Raw genomic sequence first — 22,558 nt, forward strand, 5'->3', positions numbered from 1 at the left:
TCTCCCTAGCATTCGAACTTTTCCTCGTTGACTGAAGATGACGGCAGTCTAAAAGGACGCATCTGACCAATGCCTTGAAGCTCAATTACCGTCGAGTCACGGGTGGGCGACGGTCTCGCTTTGTACGCCTTTCCGTCGTTTTTACAGCCCGCTTTGTTTATGTGCGCATGTTGCACGCTTGAGAACGACGGAACTGTGAGCTGTAATAACAATTACGGTGGTACCATTCAAGGTAGATCCAGCACGACCGAACGACGCAGTCGTTAAACGAACCCGACGTCATTGCTTGCATAGGCCGAAACGGCGTTAGCGAAAACTCGAAAACGACAAAGCGAAAAGAAAGAAAAACAAAGAAGATACTCGTTTGTGCCAGTTTCTTCAATCATGGAGTCAGCTGGTTTCCATCGAATATCATCCTGAAAGCAAATATTGCCCCTGAGGTTTCTTCCGACACACAAGGCCCCGACCGTTTAATAATGATTCGGTCTCTTTCTATGCGGTACAATGATGAGACAGCGGAGCCATGAAATGCATTCACGCATGCGGAAGCACACAGTGCAAGACGATTTAGATCAACACTAAGAACTTAGATTTTGTGATTGTGTGACTACTGCATTGCCATGGGGCCTTGTCGCGGAATATCACGTTACTGTCACAATGAGCCATAAAGCGAATTGCTATCGTCGCCAAAATAAACGAGCAATAGAAACAACAGAGTACGATCCTCTGCTTGAAAGCGGCCCCGAAACCGACATACTGTTAGTAGGAAGAAACTGTATAGGATACGGCCATCAACGAAAAAGAGGAGGAGAGAGAGTGTGAAGTATCACTGTTAAGCAATAGAAATAGAAGGTGCTTTGTGATTCATTAGCATTAAAAAAAAAAAAAGACAATGTTCGTTATGACCGTTGTATGGGCGGAACCAGATCGACGGTTGAGACTTCGCTTCGACGCGACGTATTGTGTAAGATAACGGCTAAGCCGGTTGTCAGAGATATTGTGAGTAATGGCCATGATCAACTCATGCATTTTTGACGGCAAAAATAGTAAGTCATAAGTTGTCGATAGAAATAATATATATGTATTCCGGGAAAGTTAATGATAAGTTATCACAGGTCTACTCTAGATATTTCTGCTTTAAAAGCTCTAATTAAATGCGCCTCGATCATCAGATGGCACTTTATATTATCATAAGGGAACTATGCTTACAGCAGTTCCGCGTTTATTTCTGTATCCGCATATGTGAATGCGGCCCATCAGTTTACTGCTGCAGCTGTTGCAGATTAGACAAGGGCGGCAGGTGTTTAGACTTCTTCTTTCTAGTTTTCTGGTATGCCCATCTTCAGCATGTGCGTGAGCTACATGCAGTTTGCAAGACCGCATAGTGCTTAAAATAGAAGGGCGGCAAGAGGACAGGTAGGAGTAAGGGACAAAAGTAAGCTAGCGGCAGGTCTGCGCTAAGCCTTATTCCCGGTTGGTTGCATCGATAGGCGCGGGTGGATAATATAATTTGCTGTACAACTGGTCGCGGCTGGGCCAGTGCTACAGCTTGCTCGGCTATGGCTAAGAAAAAAGATAGGAAGATATTCATTCAGTAGGTATCCACCTCTTAGCATTCGAGCAGTTACACGAACAAGTGAGCAATTATGCGTGTATTATATACATATATATATTCGTATGGACTCTTATACAAGCATTCAGCCTTCAGCATCTTAACCCAACTGGGGCGTTTCTGGAGTGCTTTTGCCGACTCCGCGGTACTCATGGATTTTTACTTTCGGCCTTCGACGTCCGTCCAACCAATGTCAGGGTTTCTTAATCCAACTCAACCGAGGTTTCTTTACCCTGCTCAAGTCTGCCACCGGATCTTTCGACTTGCAATGAAACACGCCTCTTTTCGCGGGCTACTTAGCTGACGCCACTAGCCATCGTGCCGGAGCATACTTACATGTGATTTTTTTAACTGACGAGGATACACTTAAGCTGCGCTAGCGATCCGTCTCGGCCAAAAGGGAGAAGGCGGAACCTGGTTTCACATCCACCGGCACTGCCCTTGCCATTTCCAACAGTCCAGTGGGCTTTAAGCCGAGGCTCGAGACAAGGCTTCAACTTCAGTCAGATAAAGTGCGGACAGTACGAAATGGAGAGCGGAAATGCAGAGTTACATCTGTACGGTGTAAGTTGAGCGGATGAAGGCCGCATACAGGACCTATGATGGGTGCACATTTTCGTCGAAATGTATCCCTGGCGGCGATAGCTCCAAAATGGACGAACGAAAGGGAAACGACACTACGAGTGGTTATTGCCAAGCCTGTGCGAGACCTTCGGGAACACCTTAATCTTACTGACGGAGTTAACGCCGGTGACGACAACGGAGCAGTAATATGAGATTATGCAGAGTTAGAAAGGGGCCTGTTTAGGCCGGCGTCATTCAGCCTTAGAGCGAGCAATAACACAGCTACTGTCACCACTACCGCAGCCGCCGCCGCCGCCGCCGATGCTTCTTGATGTTTTCAGGACTTTATTAGGGAATAATTTTCCCTCTGTACTCCCCGACATTTGCCTAAGTCACCTCTTTTTCCGCGCAGTACAGACGGACACGTACCTTTAAGGCTAACTTTCAGAAAGGTCCATAGAAATAGAGTGTTACGGAAGCTAAATCAAAGAAAAAAGTAAACAAAAAGAAAGATAGGAAGATGTAGTTGGGCTAAAAAGGCCTTAAATTTGCAGCTTGTTTTGTCCAGCTCGACCGCGCGCATCTGTCTAGTTGCGTACCAAAAGCCCAAAGGTTAGTAGCGTGTCTGTGGTTGTTTATTGTTATAACGAGTGTGGTTTTTAGCCTGAGATCCTTTGCTACTGAGGGAGCGTTTCTGCTATATAAAACAATCAGTAATGGCACATATATATATGAACCCTTCGAAGATAAATGTTGCTTTATTACATGGACAGCAACAAGGACTTTTTTCAGTATAATATATACTATGTACTAATACTATATACTATTTATAGACACGTACTAATTATAATATGTATTATTACTGCGTGTCTTGTATGCGAAAATGTTATACGGTACCAGAGATCCTTATGTAATTTTTGGATGAACACAAAAGCCAATCATTTTTATAAATTGAGAGTCAGTCCACGGTAGAGTCGCATTTCATAGATATTCTGTCTTGTATGAAAATGACGGTATTGAAAAAATCTCAAGGCCTAGAGATTGTATTGTTTTATTAATATTTACCATATGGATGCGTGCATACAGTGGAGTCAGGTTCGAAATCGGAGATTATTGTGTTTTCTTAATCCGACGAAATAAGATGATTTTTAACAATTTAAGGTTTAGAACTAACGACTCATTGATTAGAACTGAAATATCTAAGTGGAACATATTTTATTGGAATAGGACAGTTATGGAATTGATCACTGCGATTTGAGTTTTGATCTCACATCTAGCCATGAATCATCTAGCAGTACTTTGTGTTTCATTGATTAACGAAAATAGTGGGAACACGAACAGGTGCAGCATCATCAACGGGTTTTGCCCTTTGAACTAAAAGTTCGAAACTGGCCATAATAACGGCAGATATAAATTGGAAATACTACCGAATGGCCATAAAATAATGTGTACAAAGACTCTGAACAAGGACCACAATGAACAGAAATTGAATGAGCTCTTTGACTTCCCTCGAACTTGCATATAAATATGCATTGACTTGAAGAATTATACTATTTATGTTTATAAACGTTAAAGGGTAAAACCAATGACATTCCGTTCGACTTCCGTTTTCTATAATCTTCTCTATATTTCTTAATCGTAGTATCATAGCGGTTGGTATAAATTTACCTGTGTGACAATTCATGCCACGTGTGAGTTTTGCGCTACTCGTATATGATTATTTCGAGGCTCCATTAATGCCTTGTCTCTATAAAATTACCAAGATGGAACCATTTGCTACTTATGATCCGGGCATTATTTCGAATTTTGCTTTCTTCAATGATACGCTTGAAGAAATGCCTCAGCTCGTCGCATTTTCACTCCGAAACGACAGCTGGAAGCGTTTAAAAGTTAAAATGTAGAATTTTGTTGAAAATGCTTATGATGTAATGTAATTTTTAATAGGAAGAGTTATCGTTGTTGTTGTTGTAAACACTATAACGTCTGAAGACAAAAGTTTCGGTCGCGTGAACTGGTCTAGCGTTACCTAGAGTACCGCTAACCGCGATCTGTGAGCATAATCAAGTACCTAAGAGTGAGGCTTATTGAAATGATCCCGTTACATCATTTTAGAAGGCAAAAAACAAAAAGTGACAAATATAAAAAAAATATCGAATGATTGGGGAACAATGATCCTTTTCTGATTTCTCAGATGCTTCATATAGGGGAAACTGGTAAATGTTTCTACATTTCTGCGCGTTCTTCAACAAATGGACCGAGGATTCGCAAACATAATAGTTGCCCTTCTGACGGCGCCCCTAATATCGAAATTTTAGTTTAACGAAGGCTTTAGATTGGGAAAATGAATCTTTGCTAATTCGAATTGTCGAGACGTTTGTATCTCCTCGTGAGTAAGTGATTTGGTACACGCCGACAGTCGCCAGAGTTCAATACTGGTTACTCCTACCAAAACAACGGGGCCATTTTGGTTTTCCTCTTCTATACCGAATCTCTAAGTGTCACCGCACAAACGAGTCCCAAACAAGGACTTGCTGGGGAACGTGGGCTTTGTTCTATTAGATAGAAGCAGGCAGAAATAAACAGCGTGCTTTTGGGGGGGGGTAAGAATGATCTCGACCAAGTGAACTGAACTCCAGAATCTGCTTTGCTTCAAAGGCTAGTCATTCGCATCTCCCGCCATGGATCCCAAAACAGGAGTCCTTCGGCCCACTAGTACGGGAACATCGCCACTTATATCCTAAGCAGCGCACTATTTCGCTCAAACTTGGCTATTTCGTGGGTTTCCGGACAACAGCACCCCTATAAATTTCCGGAGCGAGCCTGAAGCCGGTTTGCTGTTGGCGGAGTTTTGCTGGGTTGTTAGCCCATTTCAAGGGTGCTAGCTATAGTCGAATGAAGCACTGCTGCTAGGTCACGTATGTACCGTACCAACATGTGTGTGTAGGTGTGAATGCTGGTCGGCACACAGTTTTGACTTGGTCGGGTTGGCCTGATCATGCCTTCGATGTGTGGGTCATCTGGGGACGTGGCCACTGGGACGGTGTTAGTCCAAGTTGACAAGGAGATCCCTTTTTCGACTCTTTGTAGGGAAAGAACTGCCGGGTGCTTTTTCTAACCATCCTCCCCTGTTTCCAAAACGAATCGAAGGCGTGGAGCATAAATGGCACCGATACATCTTGGGCACAGATGTCCGCGAGTGCTGTATACTCGACCAGCGACGACGCCGCAAACTTGCTTTGTTTCGAGTTGTATACAGCGGTACCGGGATTTACGTCGGCAGTAATATGTGATCGGATTACGTCAAAGACCCATACTGTGGAATTGTTTTAGGCCGCTACAAAAATTAAGAGAAAGGACTAATAGTGGAAATCAAATTGCCCCGAAAATATGGTCGAATCTAATTGCGCCGTAAGCAGCGGGATCACTGTTTTAAGCATCAATCGGCTCTCGTGTAATGGAAGTGCAGTAACGGCTGTATATCTATAGGTCAACCATAACAGTCTAAGACATGATATCTAGGATTTCCATTAACCTTTTGAAACTGGTATACTTAAAGCTATTCTCGTCTGTGGCTACAACCCACCTTACCTGATGAATTTCTATTCAGTTGGACTGAGTATGATTTTAATTATAAATTGACAAAATCGTGATGTACAGTTGCCATAATACCAGGCAATGTGGTTATGAAGATAAACCAAATCAAATTTAATCCATAGGAAGAACCTTATGAAAAGCAACTGTTTTCAGCAATACATGGTATAGTCTGATTTTAGTGTCCCATTCACCTATTTGATCAAAGGTGCAGATCTAGGTTTGGTTAATCTAAGAGGCACTGTCGTAACATTGGCATGATAGTCTTCCATGTGTAACCGCAAATCGTGTCTATGGTGTACTCACCTCCAAGTGAAAATGACTAGTTTACTCATTGGATATCGCGCATCATTAATAATTCGGCAAGGCCCAAGTTTAAAAACCCAATTTACCCGGCTTGAGTACCCTTTCTCGTAGGCCTTTTATCGTCATTTTCTCGATTATACATTATATATTACGCAGCGTTACGTAATACTTATTCTGAGCAAATAAGGCTCCTTTCTGCTAATAGTGGAAATATCTAGTCATCGAAAGACAGGGTCAGCAAAAATGAGAAAAATGTGAAACTTGGATGCTGCTGGTATTGAGCATTTTAGTGCGGTCAGATGCTCCAGGGATCTAACTGGAGCTCATCAGCAAAGAGTAGAACAGGGGTATGTGTCTATGGGTGGAGGGGATTCGAGCGACGAGAAGGCCTTTGTCGGTTGTCAGGACTTAGGGCCTCGTGAAGAAACGCAAGCCGACGTAAAACCGACGGACCCAACTCGGAGGAGCCTGTTGGGACCAGGCCCTTGACAGCCAGGTTAAACATATACATGGGAAAAATGGGGTACGATGGAAACGAAAAAGAATTCGAGACTCGCAGTCAAGTCCACCAGGGGATGCTGGTGAAGAGGAAAGCGGAATATGCTTAAATGGTAATGAGTAGTAAAAGTTCTGCCTGACAGTTGAAGTTTTGTAATCTTTTTGTTTGTTTGTTTGTTCTGTTTTGAGAAAGACGCTGTCGAAAGCGTTGTTTTGTAAGAGGTAACTATGGTACCCTGACTTTATCTTGGTACTAATACTAGTACACGCAACAGGCAAAATGTTTTCCTGTTCGAATCCCGCCAGAGCTTTGCTTGTTCATACTGTACTGGTTCATTATTGTTCTTCTAGTTATTAATATCGTAGTATTTTTTGTGCTCTCGTTGTCTTAGTGCATAAGCACTTAAGTTGACCAGCCCGAATATAGACTGTCGTTTCGTTTGGTTCCTGTCAGATCCGCCAGGCACTCTTGACCTCTAGGGACCTCTTTAATGAGTTTAAGCCAGGGGCAAGTGGCAAGACAAAAGGCTTTTTCACGCAGCCCTTCGCTTTGCCGCGACTCACTCACAGACTCGGGCTGCAGAACAGGGAATGCAACAAGAAGCGCTGATGAGTCCATAATGAAACATTACCACTCAGCAGTCAAACAAGTTTCTGTGCCAGTGCCTGCCAGCGTCAGCGCCCGCACCATCAACGAAGAGCGCGTTAACAACGTAAAAACGGTCGTAGTAAAGGAATAGAAGCGGTCAAGATCTAGCTGAACGATGGCGAACTCGAATCCAGATACAGCTCGGGGTGGGAGGGCCAGGCGTGGCTGGAGTAACTTGATCCAAGCAACAAAGTCGCTGATGCAGAGCGCGTCCTTTGCTTTTCTATCGCCCTTTTAGGCTTCTTCTACCAATCATAGTTGCTTGAACCAGAAATGAAATAAATGTACATACCTAGATCCAGATCATTGAAGGCGACAGCTGATTGAAGCATGCAATTCCGCGCGTTATGATTAGGCTGTTTAGTGAGATCAGGTTCAATTTCCAATACTATGACAAAAGCGTATTACACCATTTTGATAATCGAACAACTCAGCCATTCATATGTATATGCACCTATATTTATGGAGAGGGAGGAGTTCTTGTTAGTAAGTTAACTGAAATAGGCTTTTTCCCTATGACAGGCTTGCATCTGATATAATGCTAGTGGATGGTGCTAATGCGCCCTCGTGTTTGATAGAAGCGCAGGCGTCATGTATAGTTGAGTAAGTTATTCGATAGGCCATCATCATGCTAGGGTCGAAATTGGCTGATGGTCCGACGACGCCAGCGAACATTACTCCCTAATCACGGAGCAGACCGTGTGTCCGAACAACCTCGACCAATGGCCATGTCAAGAGCATTCAAGCGAACCATTCGTCAGCCATATTCCAACAAGTGTGGCAGTTTTCGCAATCGCAGTCCAGTTTAACTAAGGCCCTTGCAAGCTCTTCTCCAACTCTTCACTGGTGCAAGTTTCCGAACGATCCTATTGCAGCTCACTGCCAACGGATCCGTCAACGCCAATTGGTCCTTCAGTTTTCTCCTGAGGAGAAAATACTACTAAGTGACTCTGTCTTGGCTCTTCCGTAACAAGGGGTGCAGCGTTTCAAACGTGCGTCGGCTCAAAGCGTACACTCACCTTCGAGCAGAACTATGCTGAAACGCACGGTAGCCATAATAAACACAGCGGTGATGTATTTCTGTACTGTGGTCGTCGACTTAAAGGGAGCTTTTGTTTACAAAATAGGGATGCGAGGAAAACGATCGTCGCTCCGATGAACTGACATGTATCGTTTGATTTAGACTCACAGAGGAAAGGCGGCCACATAAGGAGAGGTGGATGGAAAGAAGACGACACGTCGTCAAAAGTTGTCCAGCCTAAGCTGGTTGATGCGGTCATGAGTTCATGCTATGCGTTGCGCATTGCTATATATTAATTTTCCGTGTCTTGATCCGCGTAAGCAAGTAGCACTTCCCCCGGCTGAGGGTTTACCCGTAGCGATCTAGGTCAGGTGACCTCAGCTGTGGCTTACTCTGTAAAACGAGATTAACACGGATAACTTCACGTAGATTCTTGTAATAGACCGTTCGAGCCTGCGGCTTTTCTACTACATAAAGGAATCAGTTGAAACGATAGGAAACACGCATTGTAGGTCTCAACGCGATTGGCCATTCTAAAAAGAGCAGAGAAGTCAGAATATAAAAGTATGTATGCGAGGACTTAAAGGTTTAATGGGCGTCCACGTTAGTTTCTTTCAGAAACAGTACAGGGTCCTTTGTATAGCATAGTAGAGAATTGCGATACAGACAGAGGCCCCGCAAGAGTACCACGTATTCCATTTGGCGCGTCATAGAAACGATGTGTTGTAAGAAGTAATAAGGTCATAATTACTACAACTGAATATACTGATGTACATTTCGGACATTTATGAAAAAAAATTTATTATTAGCTATGTTGCTACGTTAGGCAAAGTCAAATGAGAATATATATTGGCACGCTCGCAAACGGTTTGACTTCTTCTCCACACAAACACAAGTTGGCCTGATAGTATTCTCCCAACCAACGACAGTAGCCATGTTGAAATCCGAAGTGCCCAGTGAGGAGTTGTATTTTTAGTGAGACGTACCAAATACACATTATCCTGTTCACTTTATTGACTGTTTCAGCCGAATCTACCTTGGGGATTGTTATACTATAGGAAAAGATTTGGCGTCACCAAGACTCTTTGTCTCATGTTTTCGATTCTGGCTGTGTCGGATCTTATAATGACGCTCATACGGTTCGGCGCTGAAGGAACCTGATGCGCAGCTTGGTAGGTCAAGGCCTGCAAGCCTAAAAGAGGCAAGTGCGCGTACCGTAGAGTGTCAGTTTTTGTTTAGTCTTGTCGCAGTTGGTGCTTGCAGCGCATTGTTCACGGTTCTGCCTGGTATCATTGGTTCGTAGCAGCTACATCGCAGAAAACAAGCTGAAGGAAAAAAAATAGCAGCCTAAACCAACTCGAGCGAGAGTAGCCTGGAACATTGTAAACGAGCCCTTTTTTTTTTTTTACTGCTACTACTATTGCAATTACAATGACCATGCTTCGTGCCTTGCTTAGCAGTCGTTCGACTAGGTCAAACCCCTTCACATAGTCGTGACGTGGCAAGTGCCTAACAAGGTTTTGGGTTCTGTTCAACTGAGAATGTAGATGAGGCTTATAGACGACAGCGGCTCGGAGACTAAAGGCGGCGAAGAATGTAGGATGCAGGTAAAGATAAGGAAATAACCTGGAGGTAACGGGAGACCGAATCGGTATCGAGACGTAGCATTTTTATAAGGAAGAACTTGGTGAAATTTGCTTCGAGTCGACGCAAAGGAGGGTGAAAGGTTCTCTCACAGGAGAATATGAGAAAAGCAAAAAAGCTTTTACCGGTTTGTGGTTCAACCCAAAGCCAGCTCTTCGAGAGGGAGAAGCTTGTTTACAGGCATTTTGTTAGCGTGAATTGTGCACTTGAGAACCTCCAATTGGCTCTCGATAGACTACTGTGTCCGTAATTCGACGAGCAGGCAGACAGAACAGCAGGACTACGAACAAAGTGTAGCCGATGACTGCGAATCCTTCGCCAATTTCACAGTATATGGTCGCCAGGCAAGTGCGACGCATGCTGCTTCTCATTGGTCGTCACCCTGCATGCGTAATGGCTCCGGATGGCCATCGAGTAGAACACAGGGACTATGGCCGGGAAGTGGTATACGATTTCCACACGACCAAGTTCTATAAAATGCACAGGCCGTTGTTTTTTTATTTTCTCCATGTGCAAAAGACGTTTGTCGGGATAGTGTACGCTTGAACAACACTGAATACAATGTGTTTAAGCTTTTGCTCCAGGTCAGCTTTCCGCAAATTTACTCGCCAGCAGATTTCGCGTAGCCTGCAACGTTGACAGTATGAAACGACGTGTGCAAGCGCACGTTTTGTCGGGCCATCTCATTTATGTTGTGCATACCACGTGAGCCTGCGTGCCATAGGTTTCTTTCAGCCCTCTTGCTGTACGTGTAAAGATCAGTGTCCTCCTCCGCTTTGCAAATAGCTGCTGGGCTGGACTGGTGGCTTCGGTAGGCTGGTCTATGTATCGTATGCAGAAGTCGCCGACTAGTAAAATGAGTTGTAGCAATTGAGCAGCAACGACTTGGGGAAACCATGAAAAAAACGAACGGCTGGGTGTAACCTGTGGCGAAACTGACCAGGATCCCAGTTACGAACAGGACGTAATGGCGCTGGCCAAATGCACAGTGGTGATCACAACCGTAGCAGATCATGGCTTGAACTTTGATCGAGCATACGGTAGCTAGGACACAACAAAACACGTGTTAACGAACTTTCGAATGTTATGAATAGACTTGGCCTGCTGGAATAGTCTTATAATGGTGTAAACATGGCATAATCGTACGGCATCGTCGGATTGACGTTTTAAGCCTTTAAACCCGATTCGCATCGACCAGAATGAGCTCCTAGATTTCTATATAGATCACCTTACTTGATACAAGTGTAATTAGCGCGTAACCTAATTGATGGTAAGTATAAGATTTCAGATTTGTCATCGATATGTGACTTCATATAGCACAAAGTATAGCAACTTTCTTTATGGCACCTAGTCTATGCAACTCACAGAAGTATTAGTAAGATGGGTAAGTGCTCGATTGACTTGTGGTCATCTACTGAACCTTGCTTTGCCAAGTCGATTTCCAAGGCAAGTACCTTAAAAGTTACATTTTACCACTCGCCTTGTGACATTTTATGACAAATATGGCGATATACACACAACCTATTCGAAATCCAGTATTTTATGCAAGTAACCCAGAGGAGTCTTATTAATAAGATCATACGACAGCCTTCAGTAGCATTATTTAGGCCGAATGTAAGAAAAATAAATGCAAATTGACTTTTGGCCCTATCGAAATTTGTTTAGGGTTTTTGATTTGAATAACACTTTAAATCACCTACTAGTCTCGTAAATATCCTGCTCAACATTAGCTCTCTGGGAATATGTGACAGACGAGAATTTTTAACAGTAGACACCACTGGACGAGGGAACGGTCAAGAATAACGCAATCCCGCCAAATAAAAAAGTAATATTATAGATTTTTCCGTCCGCCAAATACTAGGATTTGAGCACTTTTTAAATATTTCAACTCAATGCTGAAATTATCTGTGATTACATAGCTACTGTCCGCAGTTACCCTAAGGCTAGTTTTTATTTAGATGTTGCTCGAAGTACGACGTTCACAGGCACGGCTCGCAAACGAGGTAATTTTTAAATCCTACCAGTTGTGACTCCTGTGAATACAGAGACTATATGAATCTACTGATATAAGAACATGCAACGTCCATATATACAAAAGTACCATAAGTAAAATAGGGGTGAGTGTTTAGGTTTATAATCTAAGCTTGCAACTAAGTAGGAGGTACACTGTGACACAGATGACGGTATCACCCATTCAATGTTATGTTTAAATTACTTTGACTTATGTTAGATAGATACTCTAATCGTGCGAATGCAGAGTATCAGATTAAAGAAAATATCTTAAAATTAATGTACTACGGTAGTATCTAACTGTTTCGAACAATACGTTAAGGATTACGATTGGCGAGTTTGGGGTCATTGGCTAGGTTGACACGTAAGTGAAGAAGAGCTTTGTTCACAAAAAGGTCTGATCTACGTCTAGTGGTCACATATGTATATGAGACCTATTATAGTGTTCGAACGAATGTTAGGATCGAATTACGTGAACCGCTATTCCTAGGTAAAAGTCAGAGGAAGGGCCTTAGGTTAATAAGTATAAATAAAATCAATTTAAAAAAAACAAAGGTATAAATACAAGCCACTAAACTACTCTACTCCTTACTGATTCTGTTCTTATTTACAATCGCATTTTTCTTCTCCTTCGCAAGATCATTCATATGGACCAGTACGTTCGCACACAATAAATCGGCCACCACCCACCCACCCTATCCTCAAATTAGAATAACAACTCCAAATTGGAACACGCAAAACATTTAGTTAAACTGACCATCTGTATCTTCGCTGTTTTCCTTCCCTTCAGTAGTGCGTGTTACTGTAATAGTCTCAGTATAAATGTAGTTCAGGTACATTAATATGCAACCTGGGTGTGCCGATATACTACCCTTCTATTTCAAGCTAGCAGTTGGCAGGGTCTTGCTAAAGGACAATAATATACAACTCGATGAAGGACTCATTGCCCATAACTCATTGGCGCTCACCGGGTTAGCTGGGCACGTAGCTAACAAGTCATTGGCTATTGCCCTCCCAACCTTACTTTCGCTTAGGATTTGCAATAGGCTAACACATGGACCGTATATAGACTTCGTATGCGTCTTCACGAGACGAGAGGCTGGGCAAAGAAAGCTATGTCAGACGATCGTGCCATAGCTCTTTAATAGGGGAGGGATGAGGAAACTAGCGCAAATAAGTCCCCGTTTGTAACGATCCTTTTCCTGGAGAAGGTTAGGCGCGAATGAAGAAAGAAGGCCATTCGCTAGGACAAGAGTAGTAGTACCAACCTCACGATTCATTCGGGCGGTAACAGTCTGTGATAGTGATAGGAAACTTCTGGCCGACCTGGGTAAAACTACACGAACCTATGTATATATTATAAAGCAACCAGCAGATGATTCACTTGGTAGGAAATGTCATACCGTCCCCACAGTGATACGGTCAACTGGGATTGAAAGCACCTGTCTAAGTAAACACTAGTCTGATTAGCTGTGTGAGGTACTTAACAGATGTAGCAATCTGTTCATTACTCTGTTCACGCAAACATGCTCGATTTTATGAACATAGTGGATCAGACAAAAACGATGCTGCCGTCTATTTAATCTATAAAATTAACAGTTTTATTATGCATTTGCAAGCACAAGTCAGTGTGAGTCTACGCATCTTAGTTTTAAAAAAATTGCGTAAAGCTATCTATTTTTCTAAAAAGCATAACCGTCTCAACCTGTCGAGACCGTCCCATCGTACCGAAGTTATGTATATCTCCTTTTTAGAGCAACATCGACTATGTACACGGAATCTTATTGTGAAGCTGCGTATGTAGTTTTGCAACGTGCAATAGACGGTCTTTTCAAATTGCCAGGTTAACAGATGCTGCAAACTCGTCTTGCTTTTGGTCCTACATCTAACAAATAAAACCAAATGGTAACCTTACTCATCTGAGCGTATGTACGTAGCTGAAAAAACATTTTAAATAAATTCACGAAGCAATAATAAAGTACATCATACATAACAAAACCTAACCGTCATGCACTAGCCTTAAGGTTACGGAGGAAACTTGTTGTTTATATTGCCTTTCTTTGGGCAGATAGTAATCAAGTTCATCAAGTGAATCGCCATCTTATCTAACTCGAAAATCTCAAAAAAGTCTTTCTGCGAAATATCTTTCTATATAAGCGACGTGACTTCCGTATCCCGACTGACAATGTTTGAAATAACTGCTTTTCCGTCGCATATGAGTCCGTGCGAGTATCCATCTTCTTACGAATAATTCCTTGCCAATACGTATCTCTCAGTCGGCATCTATTACCGAAATCAATTTCAATCGTGCTCCATACCTCGAAACGGGCGTCCTTGTTACTATGGTCATCTCCATCCTTTTGCTTTAATCCTAGATTTCTTTTCTAGAATCGTTCATTCATCGGCCAACCCGTCTCAGTCCGGCGTTTTGCCTTCACGTACAGCTTCCTATTTCTTTACGGTATCTACTACAAGCAGCTTGTTCCCGTTATTTTCTAATGTTCATTGGTCCAACATCCTGAGAAAATGCCACGGTATATTGCACCGCCCCCATACCCTTATATTTATCCGGCTCACTTTCAACCGCCGTTCTCCTCGAGTGCTGAAACAGATAGCTTTAAAGGCCACTGAAGGCCCTTTTATATTGGGCTTTCGCTGTCAGCGACGGCCACCACAAGCAGCCTCGATCAACCGCCATCGGATGTTGGGTTCGCACAGCCGACTATATACAAGGTTGTGCGCTGTGTACATCCGTTTACTAGTATCGTTCGGGAGGAGGTCATTGAGTGTATTGGAGCCCCTTGCTCGGTCAAGACCGCTTCCATTTCCAGTAGCCTATATTTCCCTGAAGCACAGCCAGTTCCGTAGAAACTTGCGTGCCGTCCGGTCTAGACGGGCCGACAAGCGAGTGAGCCACAAGCGCGACTAGCATAGATTATCTACGTAGCTGTTTTCTCTGCGTTTGTTTTAAGGGGGCTTGGGGGACAGAGAGCCACTAACGGTTCTGGTAACTTTCTTCAAATTCAAAAAAATGCAGACTATCCGTCGGCCTTGGCCAAGGCCAACCAGCGTTTGGGATTGGCTCTGCCATCGCCATTGCTCCTATCGCTGCAACGCCAACGACTTCTTGGAATTCGCACGACGTTGTGAATGAGGCCAACGGCACACTCGCATGAAATACTTTCACAGATCCAGATGTAAACACAAGCACCCACACAAACATACACGCAAACCACCACTATTCCAGCGATTGGCACGCAATAGAACGATGTAGTGTTCATTGGCGTTCATGTGACTAGAAAAAGGAGCAGCCAGCGACGCAAATTGCTCCTGAATGGTAGCGTGATAGGACCTTCGGCCAAGAGCGACAAAAAACAACGATCGCCATTTTTCTTGACTTCGTGTGGGCTGCAGGGTTGTCTATTTCAGGCTCATTTGTAACTCAAGAGAGAAAAGCTGAGAAAGGCTGAACAACAGCTGAGTAACAGTTGACCCTTCTCTCATATAGGCGTTGCGGCTCTGGGAAAAACAGTCGTTTAGAGCTGCAAGGAAAACGTTGCGAGTAATAGCGACATGGAGAAGGAGCAATATACAGCGACTACAGTTCGAAACCCACGTAGGTGTTTGTAATAGGTGGCTTGATCTCAGTCACTACCCCGAATTCTGGCAATTTAGCATTAAAACGCACGGAAAAGCCCGTACGAACAGCTGAGTCATGATAAACTGCAAAGACATGTCTTATACAATTTAATAAAATACGACTTTCGTGTCTGCTGCTACTGTGGTTACTTTTAGCTACTTCAATAGATGTGATTTTCATTACCACAAGCCCGCTTCTTCTGGATGCTGCACTTGATGAGATCCCCTGCTAAGAGCCGCTTCCCTTCGCCTGTATACTGCGTACTCAAACGAGAGTACACTTGCTTATATATTTACAAGACGGAGTCGTCAACAGAGTTCATCCAAGAAAGGACGCACTGTGACGATATGGAAACACTCTAGGGGTAACGAAGGGATTTGGATCTTAACCATATTTCGAGGAATCCAACTTCCGAGGGTCGATTATATGTGTGTGTATATCTATTGCGACTCGATTGCCAACTACCACCCGTAAGTATCTCATATTCGATACTGTCCTCGTTACTCAAGCCCTCTATATCCCACTCATTGGGTAGTTGCGATCCCAGCAACATGGAACAGTAACATTGCAGCTTGCTTAACTGCTCTCCCAAGAACTGGCACAAGGAGCATCGAGCACCTGTCTATGTAGTAGATACCCAATAGATTGTCTAGAGATGCAATCGGAAAGCGCCGTAGTTACCAATGCCTCCCGCCTTTTACCATCGACACTGTCATGCCATTTCCTCTTTTCCGGTCCTAATCATTTGGGCGCCAACTCGACGTACGAACGCACCGTGGCATAAGGTAATCCAGCCCGTAACCGCTGCATAACAATCTCCATCGGTTGTCCTGCTCTCGCTGATGCTCACTGGCTTTAACTAGCGGTAACGATGACCGCGTTATCGCTGAATTATCTTCGAGAAATGTCGTCCCGAATATTTGGTGTGGTCACATACTCTAATAGCAATAATATTGGCAGAAGTCTATGGTCGAAACATAGCAGAGGCTTCAGCAGTCTTTCGCCTGATAAAGGATAGAAAATATCGAGTAATGTGAAAACTATTAGCAGCAACGACTAAGGCAAGAATGAAGAACTGTGACTTGAAGATCGAATAATATGTGCAGATTAAGAGATTCAAAATAAGTCACTAAGCGCCCTATACATATCAGTAGGTCTTAACTGGCGAGAGCCTATAATACGTTTAGTTGACTCTTCGTGTCTATAAAATAAAACAAAAATACAATTTGTTACAAACTCTTCTTTTATTCCCGTCAACAAAACGCACCAGGCGTATTATATCACTCAATTAATAGTTGAACTATAATGTGTAAATTATTTATATATGATCTAACCTCAAGAGTATTCCACATAAACCATTTTTGTTGATGGTCTTTTTTCTATCCGCTTCACAGGAAGCCATCATTATGCCTCAGCATGCGCACTCTAAGCAAAATAACGGTTCCTTCATAGGTTGAGTGCGAATACTCAGTGAAAGATCGACGCAGACGAGGACGACAGAGGCTCATTTTCGATTAATTCATTCATACTAATGAGAGCTACTGTCCTATAATAGCTACAATTCTGAATCACGCTAACGTGCGGTACAACAAACACCCGGCCGCACCTTGCGGCCTCCGTAATAAACCATCAATTTTTTTGTCCATCAATGAATAGCTTCTTGCCTCATGCGAAATAGCTAGACGGTCACCCACGGGGTTAGTTGTATAATTTAATAACGTTATTCCACGGGTCATATTTTGTGTATTCGCTTATATCCGGTGAAGTTTATTATGGTGTACGTTGCATCGGCCAAGGACGCTAACAGACGCGTTGATAAATGGGCTACGATATAACTTAGGTGTTGAATATATATAAAACGGTACGCAGCAATTCACACCGAACTGGATATGATACTAAAAGTACGTTCCGTGGAGTAACCCAATTTGCTTTGAAGTTAGGTGCATGCATCGATCATAAAGAAACGCACAGATACGCCACCGTATCGCTCGATATCCAGATCTAGCGTAGCGTTATTTACCAAATATTTTTGTCTTATTTTCCCCGTAGGGTTGGGCGAAGCTGTGGTAAAATTAAGAGAACCGACGGCTAGGCCCGAGGCAGGCGTCGACCTGGTCCTCACCTGCGACGTTGACGGTAACCCGGAACCGCATCATATTGAGTGGTTCCGTAACGGAGTACGAATCCATCGCGGAAGTCACGTGTCGTTTCGGATTCCGCACGTCACCCTTTTTAACGTTTCAACAAAAGACAACGGAGTGTATTCTTGCAAGGTGGCCAACGATGTGGCAGTTGTCTCGAGTTCCACGCATTTTGTACTCGATCTTCAAGGTAAGCGTTTCAACTGCAGAAGAAGAACGAAACTAACTAATCGCATTTGATACGGTAATTCTGCAACGAGTTTCCCTGCAAAGGGGCCTGAGGGCGCTTTGGACGAAATGAGGAAAATTGATTTCTTCTTTACAGGAAAAATGAATAGCGTAGTTGTGGTAATACTACAGGTGGATCGAGTAACACGTTTGAACTAGGTTTGGCAAATTTCCCTCATCGAAGTAGCACCATGTATTCACATTAATATAGCCCGCGCCCCGCAAACGGCCCCAACTTTGCGCGTGTTTACTGTTTTTTTAGGTAGGTTTTTCTTTTCTTTCTTTTCAGTTTCAACTTTTCCGAATATCTTATCAGATTGTTTAATTAAAATAGATATGTAATTAAAAACCGCTTTAGCTTTGTCTATGATCGCTTCTTTTTCAACCAACTTTTGGAGCGCCTATGTTAGCAAATTTCCGAGAGTTTCTATCATGATATTGGACCCTTTTTGATACTTCCTTGAATTATTACTTCGAGCAAATGAACTCTGAAAATATGTCTAACTCGAACTTGGGAAATAATTAGCTTAGTCCCCTTTAAAAGAAACTGTCCTATCGTCATAGGAAGTACAGAAACTTACAGAAGCAGCACTGATTTATAATATTATACACACATCGATGGATATAAGCTGATGTATCCAAATGGGATAAGGCTACCGCTTTACTGTTGTTTTCATATTCGACTGCATATGTGAATGAGTGCTTGCACGTACGATATATATTACCCCTGCGATGGAGATATATATTATCTCCTTCCTGGTAGCAGGACGACATAAAGTTATGTATGAAATACAAACACACTCACCTGCAACTATCAAAAAAAAGCGTACATGATTTCAGTATTCAATCGTTCAAGTGCATGAACGAAAACTTTACATGCGTCAAATGATGAGGACACTGCTATTAGTTAAACGTGACTGTTTATAAACTGAAAGCATATATAACAGTCTATTCACATCCTTATAACGTTCTTCGGCATTGCTCTTTAATAACAAGTGGAATTCAACACGCAGTGAACCACGACGGGAGGTTTCGTTACGACGTGCGTCACGGGTTGTACCCGTTTCCGATGACAGCAAACAAATGCACAAAACGGAGTTAGTGTTTATCCGAACATTAAGTCGATGTGTATAAATACGGTTTCTAACACTATGCAGGGTATCGTACAAGGACACTTGACATTTTACATCTTTCGACGGTAGCAAGTGAGTAGCACGTAATAAGAGTGAAAAGGTTATGCTAAACGAACGTTCGCTACCCACAATATCAACTAAATTTCGTTTACTTTATGTGTATGTATGTATATATATAATCCTTCTCAATTTTACAGGACCTGGCGTACCTTCATTAAAGGTACGACCCTTAGATGTGATGGTCGCCGAAGGAAGTGACGCCATATTGGATTGTGCCTTTGATGGCGCCGCCATGGTGGAATGGTACGCACACGGCCATGACACCCCGCTACAAAACGGTAGTCGGATGACAATCTGGCCAAACAATTCGTTGAGCATCAGGACGGTCGCAAAGAAAGATGAGGGAATGTTCCAGTGTGTGGCTATTCCCAGGCACAGGGGCGTACCCCAACAGGTCTTCGCGGCGCGTCTGTCTGTTGCATGTAAGTGTCTTTCGTTCAAAACATTTTAAATGTTTTTGAAGGTTTCTTACGCCGTTCCAATAAAAGAAAGCTGTAACATGTTTTACATAGATACAGTAATTTTTCTAGCTACTTATACAATTGAAAGCGACATATCACTGGATCACTCTATTCGTAGTGGAATTCATTGTGATGGTATTTTACTTCATACATCTATAGTGTATATAAATCAACTAAGCTTATTATTAATAAGCAATTACCGTTACCAACATTGCTGGCCTATATAATGTGATGCTTATCTCTTTTTTGACTTTGTCTTTATTTTTATCTTTTTAGGCGAAACTAGACTAAAGACTAACTATTTTGCAAAAGACAACAGAATTTTTAGGTCCTTCGCATCACTTTTTTCTCATCTTTTGAGTCATTGTTATACCCACATATATACTGAACCGAAACACATATACTAACTCTGCAACCAGGTCTACATAAGAAAACGGGTCAGTTCTTAACCCCGACATAAGAACCCCTCACAACCATTGTTGCCTTGTAACCATTGCTTCTTTAATCTCGAACTTCAGAGAACCGAATTGCCTCTGGTTAACTTGGCCTTTGCCACGCCGGCTGTTGTTATTGCCTGTCAAAGAACTGAATTTGCGTAATCGCCATATATACGTTTTATATATGCCAGTATACGGCAAGCAAAGACTACTTAAGGAAGGGGCAACTGCAATCGCAAGACGAAGGAAACCTCCGTCACCGAGCGATTTGGGTGCTCCCACCGTTTTCTTGCACCAACCCTCATGAATGGTCTTTCGCCATAACAAGATGGTACAACAAGCAAGAAGGACCAACAACGTGGGAAGCAAGATGGGCCAATCTTTCTTCGTAAAAACTAGAAAGGGAAAAAGAGGGGGGACGAGCGGTGAAGCACACGGCGGCGAGCAGAGTTATGTCTTCACCCCAATCTTTAGGGGCGCACGATCAATGGTTGGCTATCTGCGGCTTCTCCCACTATTTCCCCACGTATTAGTATTCGCCGCCTAGAATTACTCCTTGCTCATTGCCCCAGCTAGCGCAGGTAGTTGAATCGCTTCAGCACGATCACCTCGAAGAGGCCAGCATTCCCCTTTCCCGGTCACTCTAGCCCTTTTTGGCATCTCCACCTTGTTTCTGTCTAAACGGGACAACTTTAGGGGCTCCTGCTACACTTCGACCGATGGTACCGATCATAGCGATCTGCCAGCTTGTGATAGTCTGGCGACCTGTTCTGAGTGGCTATATTGACGGCGCTACCCCGATACTTCCGTGCGGAACGGTCTTATACAGCTGGCAAAGCTGCTGAATCCAATGGGAGAATGGCAAGTGAACGAACGAGAGGCAGAGAGACGACTCTGTCCGTTCGAGCCTGCTCGTGTGAGACCCAGCCTAGTTTCCTGGCTCCATGCCTCTGTCTTTGCGCGTGTGTATGTGTGTATGGAAACAAGCTTTGTCTTGATGGTCATGGTGGCGTCGACCGTCACCGTCGCAAGCGTCGTTGTCATCGTCGCACTTCTAGGAATTGCACATTTCAGTTTAGCCCGACCCAGCCTGAGAGCGAGGAGAAACCGTGGGACAGCAAGCGGTCGATGGGAGAACGGGTGGGGGACATAATGCTAGGCAATGAGTGGCCCGATTCTTCACTGGATTGCGACTCACTAGAGAGTACAGAGTCGTACAGCCATTCCAATGACGATGGGTGTTCAGAAGCAAGACCCAGGGGCAAACCAACCCGCTTACGCTGGTCGTGGCGATAGCGGAGATCCAGGAACTTAACTCGCGTCTGATTCTTACTCTAGCAATACAGTGGATCACATATAGAGCCTCAGGCGCATACACACGAGTCAACACAGTCAAACGGTGACGCACACGAAGCATTCCGATATCCTGCTGAAGCGTTGCGATAGGTTAATCGTAGTGGTTCCAGCAGAACACTCTGTGTTGAACCACGAAAGAGAAAACAACCTATCTCCGAAACTAGTCCCGTAGTAGGCGCTGCTTCCAACATGTCGCCGACAATCAATTGCGATCCTAGTCAATCTATACATAGGGCAAGCACTTATCACATATTTGCCTACGCTAGTGGTGATATAATGCGTTGTGAACTTCTGCTTGTACGGATTCTCACTGTACTTGTGTTTCTCATAGGGATCGGTGATTTTGACCAGGAAACTTCAATTGAACCTCCCAACTCGTTGTCGTCATCATCGTCAAGTTACGACCTTACCTACGTCACTCGTTTAGGGGGCAAATTGCGTTTGTTGTGTCTTCCACCGGATGGGATACCGACACCACGTTGGTATTGGACACGACCTGGAGGTCACGTTGTGTCGGATAAAGGACGACTTCGTATCAACTCGAATTCTGAATTAGAACTAGATGACATACGGCTAGAAGACGCAGGCAACTATACGTGCCACGCTGAGAACCTTGCAGGAAAACGAAGCCTTGTCGTGAACCTCATCGTAACAAGTGAGTACAATTGTAAACAGGGAACATTCATATAATTATTAGTATTTATTTAACAAAAAAAGGCCACTTTGGCTAGATTTCTAGTTAGCTGCGTCAGTTAAATTGGTGCCTATAGCATACATATATAGAAGGAACGTGTCAAGAAAAAACTTCCGAATATCGATAATTTAAAGTAAATCCCTATAATTATATTCTACAAAAAATTATTTTCCACCGGCTGCTTTTCACTGCTTGTCATCTCAGAATGCTGCGACATGAGCGGTTTCGAAACTGCTTTTTAATTAGTACTCACGATTGCACGTCTATGACAATCCTGTAATTAAATACGAGAAGTAAAAATTACTTCATTGGGAAGCTTGTCGTCAGCTCACATGCCCCTGAATTGAGCGGCCATGTTTAATTACATTTCCTGCCGCGTGGTTGTTACTACCAAAATATTACAAATTAGAGAAAGGACCATATAACTATGCGTTAGTATACGAAATCTGGCCCTGACCTGATCTACTTTGTATTACGGTTTCATTCTGTATTATTCACTGGCTATTTCTGGCA

The 22,558-nt window shown here is 43.3% G+C and overlaps 1 protein-coding gene across 3 annotated transcripts in view; it reads left to right on the plus strand.

Moving 5' to 3' along the window:
* The window catches only part of LOC111249514 (inactive tyrosine-protein kinase 7-like), a 194,101-nt gene that overhangs the window by 152,047 nt on the left and 19,496 nt on the right, over positions 1–22,558 (plus strand). For all 3 annotated transcript variants that reach the window (XR_002672950.2, XR_002672951.2, XM_022803471.2), the window contains exons 4-6: positions 17,585–17,866; positions 19,235–19,519; positions 21,683–22,006. Coding sequence is in view for 1 of the 3 variants with exons in the window: in XM_022803471.2 (XP_022659206.1) it covers positions 17,585–17,866; positions 19,235–19,519; positions 21,683–22,006 (891 nt within the window). In the remaining 2 variants the exon portion in view is untranslated. The remainder of the gene's footprint in view (positions 1–17,584; positions 17,867–19,234; positions 19,520–21,682; positions 22,007–22,558) is intronic.

Source organism: Varroa destructor, unplaced genomic scaffold (genome assembly GCF_002443255.2).
Source record: "Varroa destructor unplaced genomic scaffold, Vdes_3.0 BEIS01000004.1, whole genome shotgun sequence".
NCBI lineage: Eukaryota > Metazoa > Arthropoda > Arachnida > Mesostigmata > Varroidae > Varroa > Varroa destructor.